The sequence below is a fragment of the Hirundo rustica genome, chromosome 16 (genome assembly GCF_015227805.2).
Source record: "Hirundo rustica isolate bHirRus1 chromosome 16, bHirRus1.pri.v3, whole genome shotgun sequence".
Lineage (NCBI taxonomy): Eukaryota > Metazoa > Chordata > Aves > Passeriformes > Hirundinidae > Hirundo > Hirundo rustica.
In genome coordinates this window covers 14,638,775-14,653,937 of record NC_053465.1, presented here as the reverse complement: position 1 = coordinate 14,653,937, position 15,163 = coordinate 14,638,775, and the positions used below count along the sequence as shown (strand labels likewise).

Sequence of the window (15,163 nt, the reverse complement as noted above, 5' to 3'; positions counted from 1 at the left end):
GTTGCTGTTATCCTTATGAAGAAAACAAGTTAGGTACACCCACAAATACTTCCTAAACAGAGGCACTCTCAGATACAGTGAACTAATAGTTTCATGTTAACTACTAAATTGGACTTGATCTTTGTGTCCAGGATCCCATGAGCCTATTCTATATGTTATCACGCGCAGTGAAACGCTGTTTTTTCTCTTCCCAGCTATAGCGACACAGGCTAGTGTGGAGTTCCGCCGGAAAGGATCCCAAATGTCCACAGACACTCTGGCTTCCAACCCCACGTTTGATGCAAGTGAATTCCCAGACAACTATGAAGCGGGAAGGGCAGAGGCGTGCGGGACACTGTGTAGGATATTTTGTAGCAAGAAGACTGGGGAGGAAATATTACCAGCTTACTTATCCCGGTACTAACCTATCTTCCAGTTGCTTTATTGATGTAACTTTATGATGCAGGCTAATTCCCTGTGAAAAGCATTCACTCGCTGTCTGAATCCTGTGCTGCCAGTTTAAAAACACCTAGCTGGACTTCAGAGGCTGGAGGATTCCTAGCTGAGCCCAGCACTGTTTTCACATTTTCATGATGCTGCTTTTCACTGGGTTTTCAAGTTTCAGTTGAAGGAGAGTAGCTTAAAGAGACTCCAGCTGGAAGGAACATTTTCTTTGGTGTTTTCTTGCTTCTTGTATTATTATTTTTGTTTAGTTTGTCACTGAATATTGTTCAGATGGAAAAAAATAAGTGTGCAGGCGTAAGACTTTGTACACTTTATTAGACCACAAAGGTTCTTGTGTTGTCAAATACCACACCGTTTGGTTTGCTTTCTTGTAGTTGCTTTTTTTTCACCCTCTGAGTGTTGAAATGCAGTAATATCCCATTATCTGAAATAAGCTGTGTTTGAACTACCTCTGTTCAGTTTTATTTCTGAGAAAATGAAGCAGTTTTGCCTATCATAGTATACCTTTTTCATAAATTTTTGTTATGTAAAATAGCAAATGCTAGAGGCAGAGAATCACTTTTAAATCATGATTTTCTCAAACTGTTTGGGTCCATTTGTCCCCGATGGCATTAAAACTTCCCAGAAGACTGAACAATTTTATTTCTTGAATGCTGAAGTATTTTTTGTATAGATAGTTCATATTTCTCTTCTCCAGTCAGTGGGATTCCTCTGTGTCTGCAAGACTTTTGAAACAATTAAGAGGGCATACATATTGTTGAACAAGAAGCTGCAAAAGAGGCTAACTGCTCTAGGATGATGGGCAGCTGGGTTTCTGCCCTTGATTTTTCATTTGAAGTGGTTATGATGGTTATGATTGGTCTCATTTTCCAAACTGCTGAGCAGTGCATCCTGTCCTGACATCCTGTCCATTGTCCTGTCCACTGCCTCCCCCAAGATTTCACAGTATTTTTCTCATATTGGGGAGTTAAAATCAAGGTCTTGTTCCCACCCTTATATGGGAAGGGAGTACTGGAGAGCAGGTGATCTGCTGTTAGTAACCAGATGGTTTTTGCTTACTCAGCTCCCAGTCTGGATGTTGGAACAAGTCAAAGATTTCACTAAAACTGTGCTACACTGGCTTTTCGTATGAAATACATGTCATTTGTGAGGGTTTATGAAGCTGGTCAGATGTACTTGTCCATGCTTAAGTAACATAGAGGAAGGCTTATATCAGTGTTTCCAAGCTTTGTTTTTGAAACTCACTCTATTTTATATAGACAAGATCAAATAGTGGCTGCAGAATCATGTGGAGTTCTGATGATTTTATGTCCAAATAATTAAATCTTATCTTTCTTTGTCAGATTTTACATGCTTTTAATTCAGGGTTTGCAGATAGCAGATTTCGTTTGCCACCCGGTTCTTGCCAGTGTTATTCTAAACTCCTCTCCTCTGTTCTGCTGTGACCTGAAAGGCATTGATGTTGTGGTTCCCTACTTCATTTCAGCTTTGGAAACTATTTTACCTGACAGGTAAATCACCATTTCAATATAAACATCATCAGAGATGTTGAAAGATGTTTGTGTTTTGTCATTCCTGTGTAATTTCACCAAAGAAGTTCTGCGATGTCAGGCCCACAGTGTGTGTGTATTTGATGGTGATGATAGCAATACTGTGTAAGCTCAATTTTTCAGTTTTATTTAATGCAATTTTCTTTAAAGCAGTAGTAGTGCATGTTTTTAAATAAAATATGTGAGTTGTTAGCTGCACACTTATTGATGCAAAGCAGTGCCTTTAAGAATAGGAAAATATATTGAAATATGCCAAAAATATATTGAAAACCTATTGATTTTAAAGTAAACTTTCACAAGATGTTCATTAGTGGCTGTTGTTACAGTGTATTCAATAAGTAAGTAATCTTATGCATCATTAAATGGAAAAGTTGATAATTTAGACTGATTAAATTGGAGTAGGCTCTTATCAGAGCTCTATAGATTTCTGAATGTTCTGCTAAATTAGGCACTTAATAGTAGTCTCTGCATGCCTTCTTCAATGTGTGTGTTATGTCTTGGTACCATGTTTCATTTTGATGTTAGGCATTTAGACAAAAAGCATTATTTATCTCCTGGGCTTAAATCTGAGCCACTGTTTCTTTTGGATAGGTCTTAGAAAGAAACAGCTACATTGCATACTGCAAATTACTTAATACGAATGGGTGGGTGTATATTTAATATTAACTTAGTTACATTTGGCTCCAAATTCTTGTGAAAAGTTCACTAAGTGTCTGATGCTTTGTTTTGCAGGGAACTATCAAAGTTTAAAATCTATGTAAACCCCACAGAGCTAAGAAGAGCTTCCATTAACATCTTGCTATCTCTTTTACCTCTCCCTCATCATTTTGGAACAATAAAGTCTGAGGTAGTACATTTATCACTGTTTTGCATTCCATTTTTCTTTTCTTGGGAGTGAGATTTGGATGGGTTTGTGGGTTTTATTGGGTGTTTTCTTTAGCACTGGAACTCTTCCAATGAATGTGAAACAGTAAGATGATATTACAAGGTATAAGTATCAATGTGTGCTGTGAACGTTGACTTTTGAAACCCTGCTGACATGATCTTTAATTGATACTGAAATAAGTGTATTTTTTCTTCAGGTTGTCCTGGAAGGGAAATTCAGCAATGATGACAGCTCAGCATATGATAAGCCAGTAACATTCCTGTCCTTGAAGCTGCGGCTTGTGAATATCCTTATAGGAGCTTTACAAACGGAAACTGATCCCAACAACACTCAAATGATACTAGGTTATTTCAGCTTTTTTTATTTATTAACTGTATTATAGAATGTCTGTCTTAATCTGTCCTGGGATAGTATGGGTTATTAGTGATGTGTTGCTTCATAAGAAGAAGGTTTAAATTCCTGGCAGGTTGTCATATGTGTAATCTCCCTCATACTATGAAAACATCTTGAACAGCCTCACATTTTTGTTAATTTCTCTTTTTTTATGTGGAGTAGTACTTGAAAAGTAGAGGCAAAAGTAAAGCACATTCTAGCAGAGAAAATCAGTCATAACTAGAAGTGGAAGTAGGTAAAAATGTTGTAATTTTAGGAAGGATTCCTGACTAATGGATTTCAGAGAAAACCTTAGGTTTTGATAAGGTTAAACCTAAGAAATACATTGGCATACTGGTGACTGGTGGCCCAGCATTGGCAAAATACTGATGACATTTGTTTAGCAGTGTGTAAATCTTCAGACAAAAGTTTTGGAATAGAGTGTGGAGCTGCACTATGCACAGTTTGGCAAACTATTCTTGGAGGTAGTGAGTGGATTAACATTATGCTGAGTACTCAGGAAGTAGAAGATGAAAACTTGGATAGTGCATAATCTGGCAAGTTAAGTATGATTTCAGATAAGTACAAATGTACATGGCTATTATTCTTACTTGTCCCCCCTTATTCTTCTCTCTTTAGATTTGCTTTTTTCAGCGTGGTGTTCTTGCCCTTACCACTTTCCTTTTGTCTGTTTAAAAAGGCAGCAGTCTTGTGGTGTGAGAGAGGTTTTGCCTTGTTCTGGGAGGCAGACAGTTTACCTGGTTAACAGGGGAAGGCGAGAAAATGATGCGTAGTTAAGGGAAAGGAAACAAATCAAAGTCTGCAAAGACTTCTGGAAGGTTACCTTGCAATAATTTAAGCAGTTTCTTTTCTTGCAGAAAAGAGGGGAATAATTTGCACCCAGTACTGGTGAAGGGGTGAAGATATCTGTGGTTTCCAAGTGAGACCCTCAGAGCATTGGTGCACCTGAGGTTGTCCCACCTCCAGTATATGTCTGACACCTCAGGATGATGCTTTGTTGTATCCCACCCCTGTGGTCTCATGCCTGTCCACACCTAGTTGGTCTGCAGCCAGCTAGGGCAGTGCTCTACCTTGAATACCTCTTCTACTGGGAATTATTATTCTCTTCCTGTCCCTGCCAGTTCACCTGCCCTTATATTCTTCCTCTTAAACTCCTGTTTCTGTATGGGAAGTTATTTCCTGCCGGCTTTAGCTGGAGGGGATTCATGAATCTCCAATTTAGCCATAAATTCTCACATGTGCCACCAGTTCCTCAACAAAAGCAGGGTTTGTTTCCATCTGCTAATACATGTTTGGCAGCGAGTGGTGCATTTCATAGAATGACAGAGTGGTTTGGGTTGGAAGAGACCTTAAAGCTCACGTTATTCCATCCTGCTATTCCACCATGCATTCCACCCTGCTTCCACTAGCCCAAGTTGCTCCAAGCCCTGTCCAGCCTGGCCTTGGACCCTTCCAGGAATGGGGCAGTGTAGTGGTTTTAAGTTCACCAAATTCTGTTTGCCAAATTTAGTGTAGTGGTCTTAGTCTTTACTTTCTTTTTGTGGGAGAGGATCGGGAGGAGCAAAGCAGGCTGAGGCTTAAAAAATAAACAAATAGTTTTATTAACACACACTAAAAGAATGGAAAAGTTGGGGGGAAAAAAATGAAAAAAACACAAAATGAAACTTTAAAACACTCTTTTTTTCCCTTACAAACTGTTAACTTTCTTACAAACAACATAGAGAGACACAACCTGTGATTTTCAGTCAGTTTCACCATTTAAACATAATCTTTCATCACTTTGAGAGGGGAGTCTCTCTAGCTCTAGAGTCCTATGGGGACATTCACCACAAGACAAAAACAGTCCTGTGCCTCTCAATGTTACAAATCTGCAGCTGCCTGGAGTTTTTGCAGATTGTGCTGTTCCACCCATTAGTAGCAAATACACTCATGGACCTCTCAGTGTATCTGGGGTACTGTTTAAGAATGCTTCCTCTACTACAAAACAAGGATTCCTTTTTTCTATCTTTAAAATTGTCTCTATCTCAAAAGAGAGATCTCCTTTTACCCCAGGGGCAAGGGTCTTTAAGATTCCCACTTAAATCTCAATCGTATTAATCCTTAACTTGGACTAGAGCTAGCATTCCCCCCAACAACACTAAGATGTTACAAGAAACAGTCTATTTCTCCATAGTTTACCCCAGAGAAGTCCGGTTAAAACTGTCCACTTCCTCAATCCCTCCTTCTAATAATCCTTATCAGTTCTTTCACTCTTGCTCCACTGACTTCATGTGCTGTCTTTTCTGTGTCCACTCTATCTCTTTCTTTTCTCTCTCAGGGAAGGGTTAGGCCTTGAAAGATTCATGTTGCCAAGAAAGGGTTAACTCTGCCCAGGCCTGCAGTGACCATGTGATTTCTGCCCAGTGTCTAGCCTCAGAATGGCCCAGCTTCCTGTCTCCATTCTTTTCCTCTCGGTCTGGAAATCACCGGAGGAGGGAGGGCAGGAGGGCTCTTTGGCCCATAGCTGTTATCAGTGGCCCCGGGGAGATCTCTCCCTGCTCCGGGGCTCTGGCGAGGTTTTTAAAGTAGTTGGTGTTAAGCTGCAGCCTCTCCTCCACCTCTGGGAGCCGAGGGAGCCCGGCCAGGCCTCGGGCAAGGAGGAGGGGTGGGTGCGGGGAGCAGGCCCCACTCAATGTCACCTGTTCAGCTGGCCAGGAGGAAAAGGGCTGACTTGCACAAAGTCAGGATTTATATGGGTACTTCCCAAAGTCACATTCAGCGTTCTTAGTGGTCAAAGCAGATGCCAATATCCCACCCTGGCTTTTGATAGGTCCCTGTCCTTTCTAAAACAATTCCAAGGTCCTGACAGGGCAACGCTCTATATTCCTCCCTAACTAAAAACTGAGCTGTGCCAACCCATGACAGGCAGCCACAGCTTCTCTGGGCAACCTTTGCCAGGGCCTTTCCACCCTCACAGGGAAGAATTTCTTCCCACCATCCCACCTCACCTTGTCCTCTCTGTGTGAAAGCATTCCCTTTTGTCCTCTCTTTTCCCTTCGTAGAGTAAGTTGTGTTTTCCTAGATGTTCATTGATGGATGAGGCAGGGGAAGGAGGCAGAAAATTAAAACTGTAGCCACCAAATGTGCCAGTGTCCGTCAGTTTCAGGTCCGTGTCCTTATTGCTTCTTCCCTCATCATTTGGGGGTGATGCTGCCAAGCAGATGCAGGCTGTTCACCCTAGTTTAGCTAAGACACATCAGCAGTTTTGATTTAAGTGAATTAAAACTTTCCTGAGGTTGAGGAGAGAACCCTGTCCTGGCTAGCTTGGATGCAATGGGGTTGGTGACCCCTGCAGTTAAGAGCTTCAACTTTTTGAAAACAGTATTTTGGGCACTGTGGAAGTTAGAGCATGGAAAGTGAGAGGCTGAGGAGAACTTCAGTATATCCCACTGCAGATTATGGACTCACCTTCTCATGGATATCCTTAAACCTAATCTGAGTTTTTAAATGAGCACAAGTGATACGAGACAAGGAATCACTCCAGCCCTTCTGTGAAGCCAAAATCCTTCCAAAGTGAGGAATTACCTATCACAGAGCAGTTGGGGCTGGAGGAGACCTCTGGATATGCTTCAGTCTAACTCCCTGCCAAGGCAGAGTCACCAGGAGCAGGTGACACGGGAACCTGTCCAGGTGGGTTTTGAATGTCCTCAGACAGGGAGACTGCATGACCTCCCTGGGCAGCCTGTTCCAGCACTCTGCCACCCTCCATGGAAGGAAGATTTTCCTCAGGTTGAGGTAGAACTTCCTATATTTTACTTTGTGCATTACTCCTGGTGCTGTTGCTGGGTACCACTAAACAGAGTCTGGCACCATCCTCTGGACACTCAACCTTGAGATATTGATATGTAATGATGAGATCCCCTCTCAGTCTTTTCTAGACTATGTTCACAGCATTTTTAACAGCTGATAGCATTCTCTGACTCAGCTTTCACCTGCTTCAAAGGACCAAGCTCAAAGCAAGTCTTGGGTTTTAATAAGAGATTTTATAAAAGAGGACTGCAAACCTTCTGTGCTGCTTGGCAATTTTTAGTAGTGAATTCTGCTGTGGTCCATAGTTACTTCTTCTATCTCATTCTGCAGGTGCAATGTTAAATATCGTTCAGGATTCAGCACTGCTAGAAGCCATTGGCTGTCAGATGGAAACGGTGAGTATTTTTTCTTTTTATGAAATTGCTTCTTCAGAAAGAATGCATTCCTCACTTTACCTGCTACTGAAAGGAGCTCAGGTGCATCTTGAGGTTTGATCTTCTGTATCTGAGATCATGTGGAACTCAGAAATTTTCTCATCTCTCTAAACTGCCTTTCACTTTGCAGAATGGTGGTGAAAACAACCTCTTCAAAAGCCACAGTCGCACTAATAGTGGCATTAGCACTGCGAGTGGTGGCAGCACAGAGCCTACGACACCTGACAGTGAGCGGCCAGCACAGGCCCTCCTGAGGGATTATGGTAAGGATAGCTCTTTGGAAAACCCTGTCATAGTATGCCAGGTTGATGTTTTCTGGCTTTTCTGTTCTAGTTCTGGCTAAAGCATTAATGTGCCCAGGTGTTTGGAGCCAGGGGGATAGCTCACTGTGTGCTGCAAGTCTGCACTCACGTGTGCCCTACCAGTGGTTGTCTTAACCCTACTAAAGGACTCTTAACATTTTCAAAATCAGAATGCAGAAGCTTTTCAAAAAGGTGTTTGCAAACTTTACTTTAACTTACATTTTGAAGACACTTAGTTTCTGTCAGCAAGAATGCGATATATGTACACCAAGTGTAAATTAATTGCTTCGTTCGTTTTGATAGCAAATGCTCACCTGGCCTTTGCAGCACCTTTTCTTAAACCCCACTTAAAGAACATTTCAGGGACTCTGGCTTTTACAGAGCAAGTAAGCAGAATGCTTGTGATATGTCATATGTTATAACAATAGAATTTAGTCATTAACTTTAGTATGCTATGTCTTGTACTGTCCATTTTTTACTCTCTGTAGTAAAATCCATGTTCTAAATCTGAGTGTGGTAAGCTGTCTTGACCGTCAAGATCCTGCAAATTTAATTTGCTCCTTTGGTCTTCAGTTTAACTGATGTTGTCCAATTAAATGTGAGAACAAATCACCTTTATTTTATTGTAGCCTGGACTGACAATTCTATCATCACCAACAAAAGATGTTTGGTGGTGGTTTTTTTATCTAGGTCTGTAAATAGCAAGAGGAGGGAGATTATCAGGAAAGGCTTCAGTGTATTCTAGGGATTCATATAAGCACGTTGATGCTCTCCGTACAGGATTTACTTGTTTGAAATTATCAAAGTGCTAGTTTTCTGCACACCATTTGAATTCTGTGTTTAATTTATGTGGGTTTTCATTGACAAGTGCTTGTAAAAATACTCATTTGTAAGATTTAAAAAATCTGCTAAATAGTTGAATTACAGTGTCTTCATACCATGATATAACTTGAAATATATTTTTATAGTATATTAATTTTACTGGATTTTTAAGATTTCCTGTGCACAGGAGGTAAGGTTGTAAGGAGCTTACGAAAAGATTTTGTGTTTCCATTGGATGCTTCAAACAAGAGAAAATGGAATACAAGATGGTGTATTGTTTCTGTTTAGCCATGCTCTTGAATCTGCTCCTGGTGTGACATCGGATATACTTCTTGAGTGTTAAATAATGTAATTTAAATTTTGGGAAGGATGTGCCTTATCTGTCATAGTTCTCATGTCTCTTCCTAACTAGTCATTAAGCAGTTTTTATGTCTGGCATTAATTTGCATACTTCAATTTTAACAAGTACAGATCATATTTATGTTTCGTAGTATTTTGAAGTGAGAACAACTGATACTTAAAACATTTTCTATTTTTAATTTTGAGTTAAAGGTTCAAGGAAACAGAAGGTTAAAAATAGTTGTTTCTCTAGCACTGATTCTTTCATTATCTATATCTATTGAACAAGTGCAGCTTTTGATAAACATTAGGTGTGTAAAGAATGGTTAACTTCTGACACAGATATCCGAAATTACGTGTGCTCCTTAGTTCCTTGGCACACCTACTAATGTTTAATATACATTACCAATGCCTGTATTTTCCAGAGACTAAAAGATATAACATGACAGACAACTTAAGAACAATAGCAAAACCTGAAGCTGACTGTTCTGCTGCTGAAATGCAGCAGAGCTCTGGGATTATTGAAAATGTCTTTAGAAAAATTAAATTGAGCTAGCTGGTCTGAATTGGTCTGTATAATGCCTGGAGAGTACATGAGGGAGTTAGCCTGTGCATCAACCCAGTTTTGAGATGGTTAGAGTTTATTTTATGTCTGTATTGTGGCTGGTTTGCCTTGTGCCTGTGCTTTGCTTTTTGTCACTAACGCTTAGTTATTTTCCCTCCCTGTGGTGTGTGGTTTTGGGGTTATATCCTAGCTCTTCATACAGATACAGCTGCTGGATTGCTGATCCGCAGCATTCACCTGGTAACCCAAAGGCTCAACTCCCAGTGGAGGCAGGACATGAGTATCTCTCTGGCTGCCCTGGAGCTGCTTTCTGGACTCGCAAAGGTGAGATATGCAGCTTGGTGTGCTTTGGCCACCTCTCACAGGGTGGTTGTAGTCCTGCCTGGGTGAAAGTCATGCCACAGGACAGATTTCTGTGGCTGAGTTTGTCAGCAACTATTCTGTTTGGAAATGAAAAAGAAACGGCACTGCTGTTGTAGGTAATTTTCTCCCAGTGTAAATGCACTGTGGCTCAAAAGATGTGTGGCCTGGGAATGCCTTTTAGCTGAAACTTCTGTTGTACCACTTTTCCCCTTTCTTCTCTTCTTGGAAATAGTTTTTAGAGCTTGACAGAATGCAGCGTGTTGCTTTCTAAGAGCTTTATCTGCATGCAGTTCTTCATTCAACACAAATAACTAAAGCTAGTAGGTGCGGGAGAAGAGTCGAGATGCACAATGTCCCTTTCTACCTGCGAGCTCTTGTGTCCAGACTAGACTTCATGGCCTTTGTTAAGCAAAAATCCAGTGTACTTAGAGCAGCCATGATAACCAGGTGTGACAATTCAGCATTTCCTGTCATAATCCCTCAGGAACTCAGCAGATCTCTTTTAATGTGTGTCTCCAGCAGTTTTCAGAGCATTAAGTCAGCACTAAGCCATATTGGACTGGGTGTGTGTTCACTATTGCAGAAGCATAAACTGAAGAATGTATTTGAAAGAGTTCTGAAATTAATTAATGTGTATTATTGGATCTTATAGTGCACCTTACAGAACGAGGACTTATTGCATCTTGTGTGGTTAAGCCAGGGTTTTCTCTCATGCAGGGTTATAGGAATGTGGAAATATATTATCTCTACAAATGTATCCCCAGGTTAATGCTAAATATTATAGTCTTTGTATAACTCTCATGCAACTGAAGTAATTCTTGCCTTGGAATATCTTTCCCCTTTATAACAAAGTGGGGAAAAAAGATACCACTTCTTCCTGCACAAATACTGTGGGGACTTGTTCTGCTTATATCTTTGGAGGTGACATATCCCAAAGCCTTTCTTGGGTAGGGGCTGCCCTCTTTTGTTTCTGTTCAACACCAGGTTATTAGTGTGACGAAAAGTCAAAAATTTTGTTTCCTGCATGAGTGCTGGTTCACAAACCTGCCTTTCATAAGCTCATCTGGAGGGGACTTTGCTGTAAATCTTGAGCTGCTGAATGGTGTTCTAGCTAAATCCTGGGGCTCTGAATTGTCACTCCCATTAGTGGAGTACAGCTGCCAGACTTAAATGCTGGCACTGGCGAGCCCATCCACCTTCCTGCTTGGAAAAGCATGGTCAGATGCTACAGAGCAGAACAATCCATGTGTTCTGTGCTGAGTCACAAGCTGTGGATAAGAGAGAAGAAAAGAGAAATTTAGTTCTTTAGCCTTGCAGTGGAGATCCTCATAGCTCATTGTGCTGTTTCCTGGCCTTCTTATCTGGAGCCTTGCCCTCGGCAGCCCTGAGCTGGGAAAGAAGCAGAGGGAGGTGTTTGCAGTAAGTTTTGAGGAAGAGGTTATGGGGTTTTTTTCAGTCTGCTTATCCAAGGATGGCTTTTTTGTTCCTTTTACCAGTGGTGAAAGTTACTGTGCTGAGAACATGTCTAGAGGAAAGTTACTTGAGCAGAATGAAGCCCTATGGAACGGGGGACTTGGCAGTGAGTGGGCTCTTGTAGATTCAGAATGGGTTGCTAGAGCTGAAGAAGAGGCATTTGTGGGGAAAAAAAATTCAATACTGCAAATTCAGCTTACATTTGGTTTCCTACCAAGCCACACTGGTACCAGTCCTGCTCTTTGAAACCAAGCCACGCAATGTGGTCACACCTCAGTGCAGCATTTCTTTTCTTTTTAGTTTCAATGTCCATCACTGTTAAATAATTTTACCCGCAGTTTTAAGCTGCAATCAAAAAATAGCTCAACCGCTTATTGCTGTTTCTTAAAACTGCATTTAGTATATTTTCAAACACTGTTTTTCCTCTCAAAAATTTTTGTGGAGGAATTCTCACCCTGTTGCCCTCGTTGATGCAGGTGAAGGTGGTGGTGGATCCCTCCGATCGGAAGCGTGCGATCAGCTCTGTGTGCAGCTACATCGTCTACCAGTGCAGTCGTCCAGCGCCGCTGCACTCCCGGGACCTGCACTCCATGATCGTGGCTGCTTTCCAGTGCCTCTGTGTCTGGCTCACGGAGCACCCCGACATGCTGGATGAGAAGGTCAGAGTCTCCAGTGGATAGATCTTGAGTGCTGCATCTGAAATGCCTTTTGTACCCAACCTGTCCGTTCTCGATACTTTAAAATAGTGTGGTTGCTTAGCTTTCTTAAGAATTTCAAAAAGGGTTTCTGTGCAAAATACTTCTGAACTTTAAGTTCTGGTGATCTTTATTCACCTATACAGTTCTTGGCTTTAAAATTACCTTTATAGTTATAGCAATGTCTCAGTCTTTCTTTCTTTGTGAAACTGGGAGAAGAAAAGAAATCTGGAAAAAACCAAAAAATATATGAAATATAGAAATGAATGGGGTAACCTATAGCTACCTGCTGCAGGTAGCCATGACTCTCCTAATTTCTCAGCTCTTATCTGACTAAAGCATTTTCTAGGCTTAACAGAATTCCTTTGATGCTGATATTTTGATAATCAGAGTTTGTTTCACAGATTTTTCTAGAAACTGAGCAAAACATAGCTCAATATAAGGTGGAATTTACTTGGGAAACTTGAGAAGAGCAGCAAATGAGAGATGTTTTCAATTGCTGTCTGCCCTGCTGCTTAAGAAAAAATGAAAAAAAAATTGAATGCACATATTCATTGTTAGTCTCTTTCAGAGCCAACTTAGTGATCTTTCTGTGATTTTATAGGTAATAGATATGTATGTATTATGTAATATTTTGTTATCCTTTTAGATAGAACATTACATATCTTTATATTTTGTTTATTCTGTAACATATAAATATATATATATTTTTTAAAAAAAGCAGAAGATTGAAAACCCACAAGCAGAACTTTAAATAAAGTTTCTTTCTACATATGCCTTGGAGTACTGGCATGGCAGTAGATCACTGCGATAGGATATGTTCCCTGGATGTGGCACAGGTTATGTTGAGTCAGTTGCATTATGCTTTATTCCATTTCATTGTGGCCTTTCTTATTTCAATTACCACTATAAGGAAATAGTGTTACATACTGTGTGCATTATGTACTGGACACTGAGTAGCTCATTCCTGAGTCACAGTAGTCAGATGAGAACCTTTCCATGCATTTCCAAATATTAAAAATGCAGCTTCCCAGGTGTCTTCTCTTACATTTGTTTTAAATTTCACCTGCTGCTTTGCTACTCTGTAAACTCCTGCTGCAATTCTTCATGGGCAGTCTTTTCAGCTCAATGCTGGTTAATTTTGCTGTTAGAAAACTTTGTTTTTCTCCTCACCTTTTATCAACAATGAATATAAGGAAGGACAAAGGCCAAGACACAGAATGCTGTCTGGTTTCTGGTGGTACAGCCTGATCAAATGTCTTCAGTTTTAGTCACTTACTTATTCAGGAGCAGTCTTTCTTTCTTATTCTGTAGCTCAAGCCATGAGATCTGAATCTTTGTTGTAGCAATCTGAATATTTTCAGCAGGTTATTTTTTCTGCACAGCACAGTGTGTCATATCTGTGGTTCTACTGAGTGTTGGCCTCTCCTGTAATAGATTTGTTGAAGCTTTTATAATGTACTTTTAGAATGCTCTTATTTTTCTCTTGGTAAATTAGATGCCATGATGTATTTTACTAATGAAAGATGTTGACAATTGAAAAATTTGGAAAAGGATTTCTTGCAGTTTTCCAGATGAATTCATTCTTAATGTGCTTAAAACTTCTGCAGAGAGTCCCAGAAATGCATTTATTGTCTCTTTAAGTATGTTTACATTTTTCAGTTGCATTCATAATAGTCCTCTTTGGTATATATGCAACGAAGTTCATTGTGTGTATTTATTCATGCAGAGAACTTTTTACCATTAGAATATAAATGGATAATATAAGTACACATCTATAAGCAAGAAAAAATAGTTCTATAGCAAATGTGATCTTATTTTAACAGTGTTGGAGTAATCTTCTGCCTTTAAATAAAGCGCTTATATTGCCAGCAGTGGTTTTGTTTGTACTTAATGATATATCACTATTGCCCAGAGGTTTTGGGTATGTTTATCCAAGTACTTCTGCTTCAAGGTGGTTCTTGTGTTTTAGGATTGTTTAAAAGAGGTACTGGAGATTGTGGAGCTGGGCATTTCAGGGAGTAAATCCAAAAACAGTGAACAGGAGGTCAAGTACAAAGGAGATAAGGAGCCAAACCCTGCATCCATGCGAGTGAAGGATGCTGCTGAAGCTACACTAACATGGTATGTATATGGTATAACATATGTATATGTGTATGGTATAACATGGTTTGTAATTTGTCAGAGTGCCTTTAATGTTCAGTGTTGCCTTGCCTGAGAGTATTTAATAGGGAGTTCGCAGCTGGTGATCTCCCATGTAACAGGAGTGTTTAAAAAGCTAGGCAGAAGTTCCTGCCCTTTGGGCAGGACTGTGCTCTGTCTTAGATCTCTCCCCCTTCCCTTGCAGGTGTTAGCAGAAAACAGATCCCCCTGGTGACTGTTTTCCCTTTGTGCTTCCTCTCTTCCTTGTACAGCAAAACCCAGACCCTCCTCCAGCCCTGGTGTTCTGTTCCTGCCCAGGCCTCTCTGCAGACAGCAATTCCCTCTCTTTCACTTATCCCAGTGATCCCATCTTCCCATTTCCTCTTCCCCTCAGCCTGACAGCATATGCTGTCCCCACTCTGCCTAGGAAACTGATAAGCACTGTGTGACAGCAGAGAATGGCACATGGAGTACATGCTGTAGCAGGATGGGATGGCTTCCTGCCCACAGTGTTGGGCTATATTAATATATTTGAGAGATTCTGCAGCAAATGCAGTTACAGATAATGTGTGGGTTGGGGAAGGGAAGCACAGAGAGGAAGATTGGGATTTGCTCCAGAGAAGTTGGAAAGCACTGTGTTATGGGCTGAACAGCATGGTGGCAGACAGGACAGATTGAGGATGGGGAGGATAAATATGTTTTGCAGAAGGCAATAGCTGCTTTCTTTTTTGCTCTGCTTTGGAATCCAACTGTTATATACGTTACTGTTAGTAAAAACAACTGTGTAATTTTTAAGAAAAGGCAACTGCTCATTAGAACTTGGGCACAAATCTTTATTGTTGCCTGAAAGTGTTTCTTTTAATTTAGAGAGATGATACTGTTTTTACAGTAAAGTGGAAAAGTGTGTGGGGAGGGCAATCAATAGACTTAGTTTTGCTCTGGATGTTGGTGTTAAGGGTAAAAGTC

At 40.6% G+C, this 15,163-nt stretch overlaps 1 protein-coding gene across 5 annotated transcripts in view; it reads left to right on the top strand.

Annotated features, from left to right (window-relative positions):
* Positions 1 to 15,163, top strand: part of RALGAPB (Ral GTPase activating protein non-catalytic subunit beta) — a 66,968-nt gene that overhangs the window by 28,395 nt on the left and 23,410 nt on the right. For 3 of the 5 annotated variants that reach the window (XM_040079672.2, XM_040079669.1, XM_058422662.1), the window contains 9 exons: positions 195 to 396; positions 1,788 to 1,955; positions 2,727 to 2,841; positions 3,077 to 3,224; positions 7,393 to 7,457; positions 7,627 to 7,759; positions 9,715 to 9,848; positions 11,837 to 12,019; positions 14,028 to 14,179. In XM_040079672.2, coding sequence (XP_039935606.1) covers positions 195 to 396; positions 1,788 to 1,955; positions 2,727 to 2,841; positions 3,077 to 3,224; positions 7,393 to 7,457; positions 7,627 to 7,759; positions 9,715 to 9,848; positions 11,837 to 12,019; positions 14,028 to 14,179 — 1,300 coding nt within the window. The remainder of the gene's footprint in view (positions 1 to 194; positions 397 to 1,787; positions 1,956 to 2,726; positions 2,842 to 3,076; positions 3,225 to 7,392; positions 7,458 to 7,626; positions 7,760 to 9,714; positions 9,849 to 11,836; positions 12,020 to 14,027; positions 14,180 to 15,163) is intronic. The other 2 variants (XM_040079671.2, XM_040079673.1) reach the window with 1 other exon arrangement.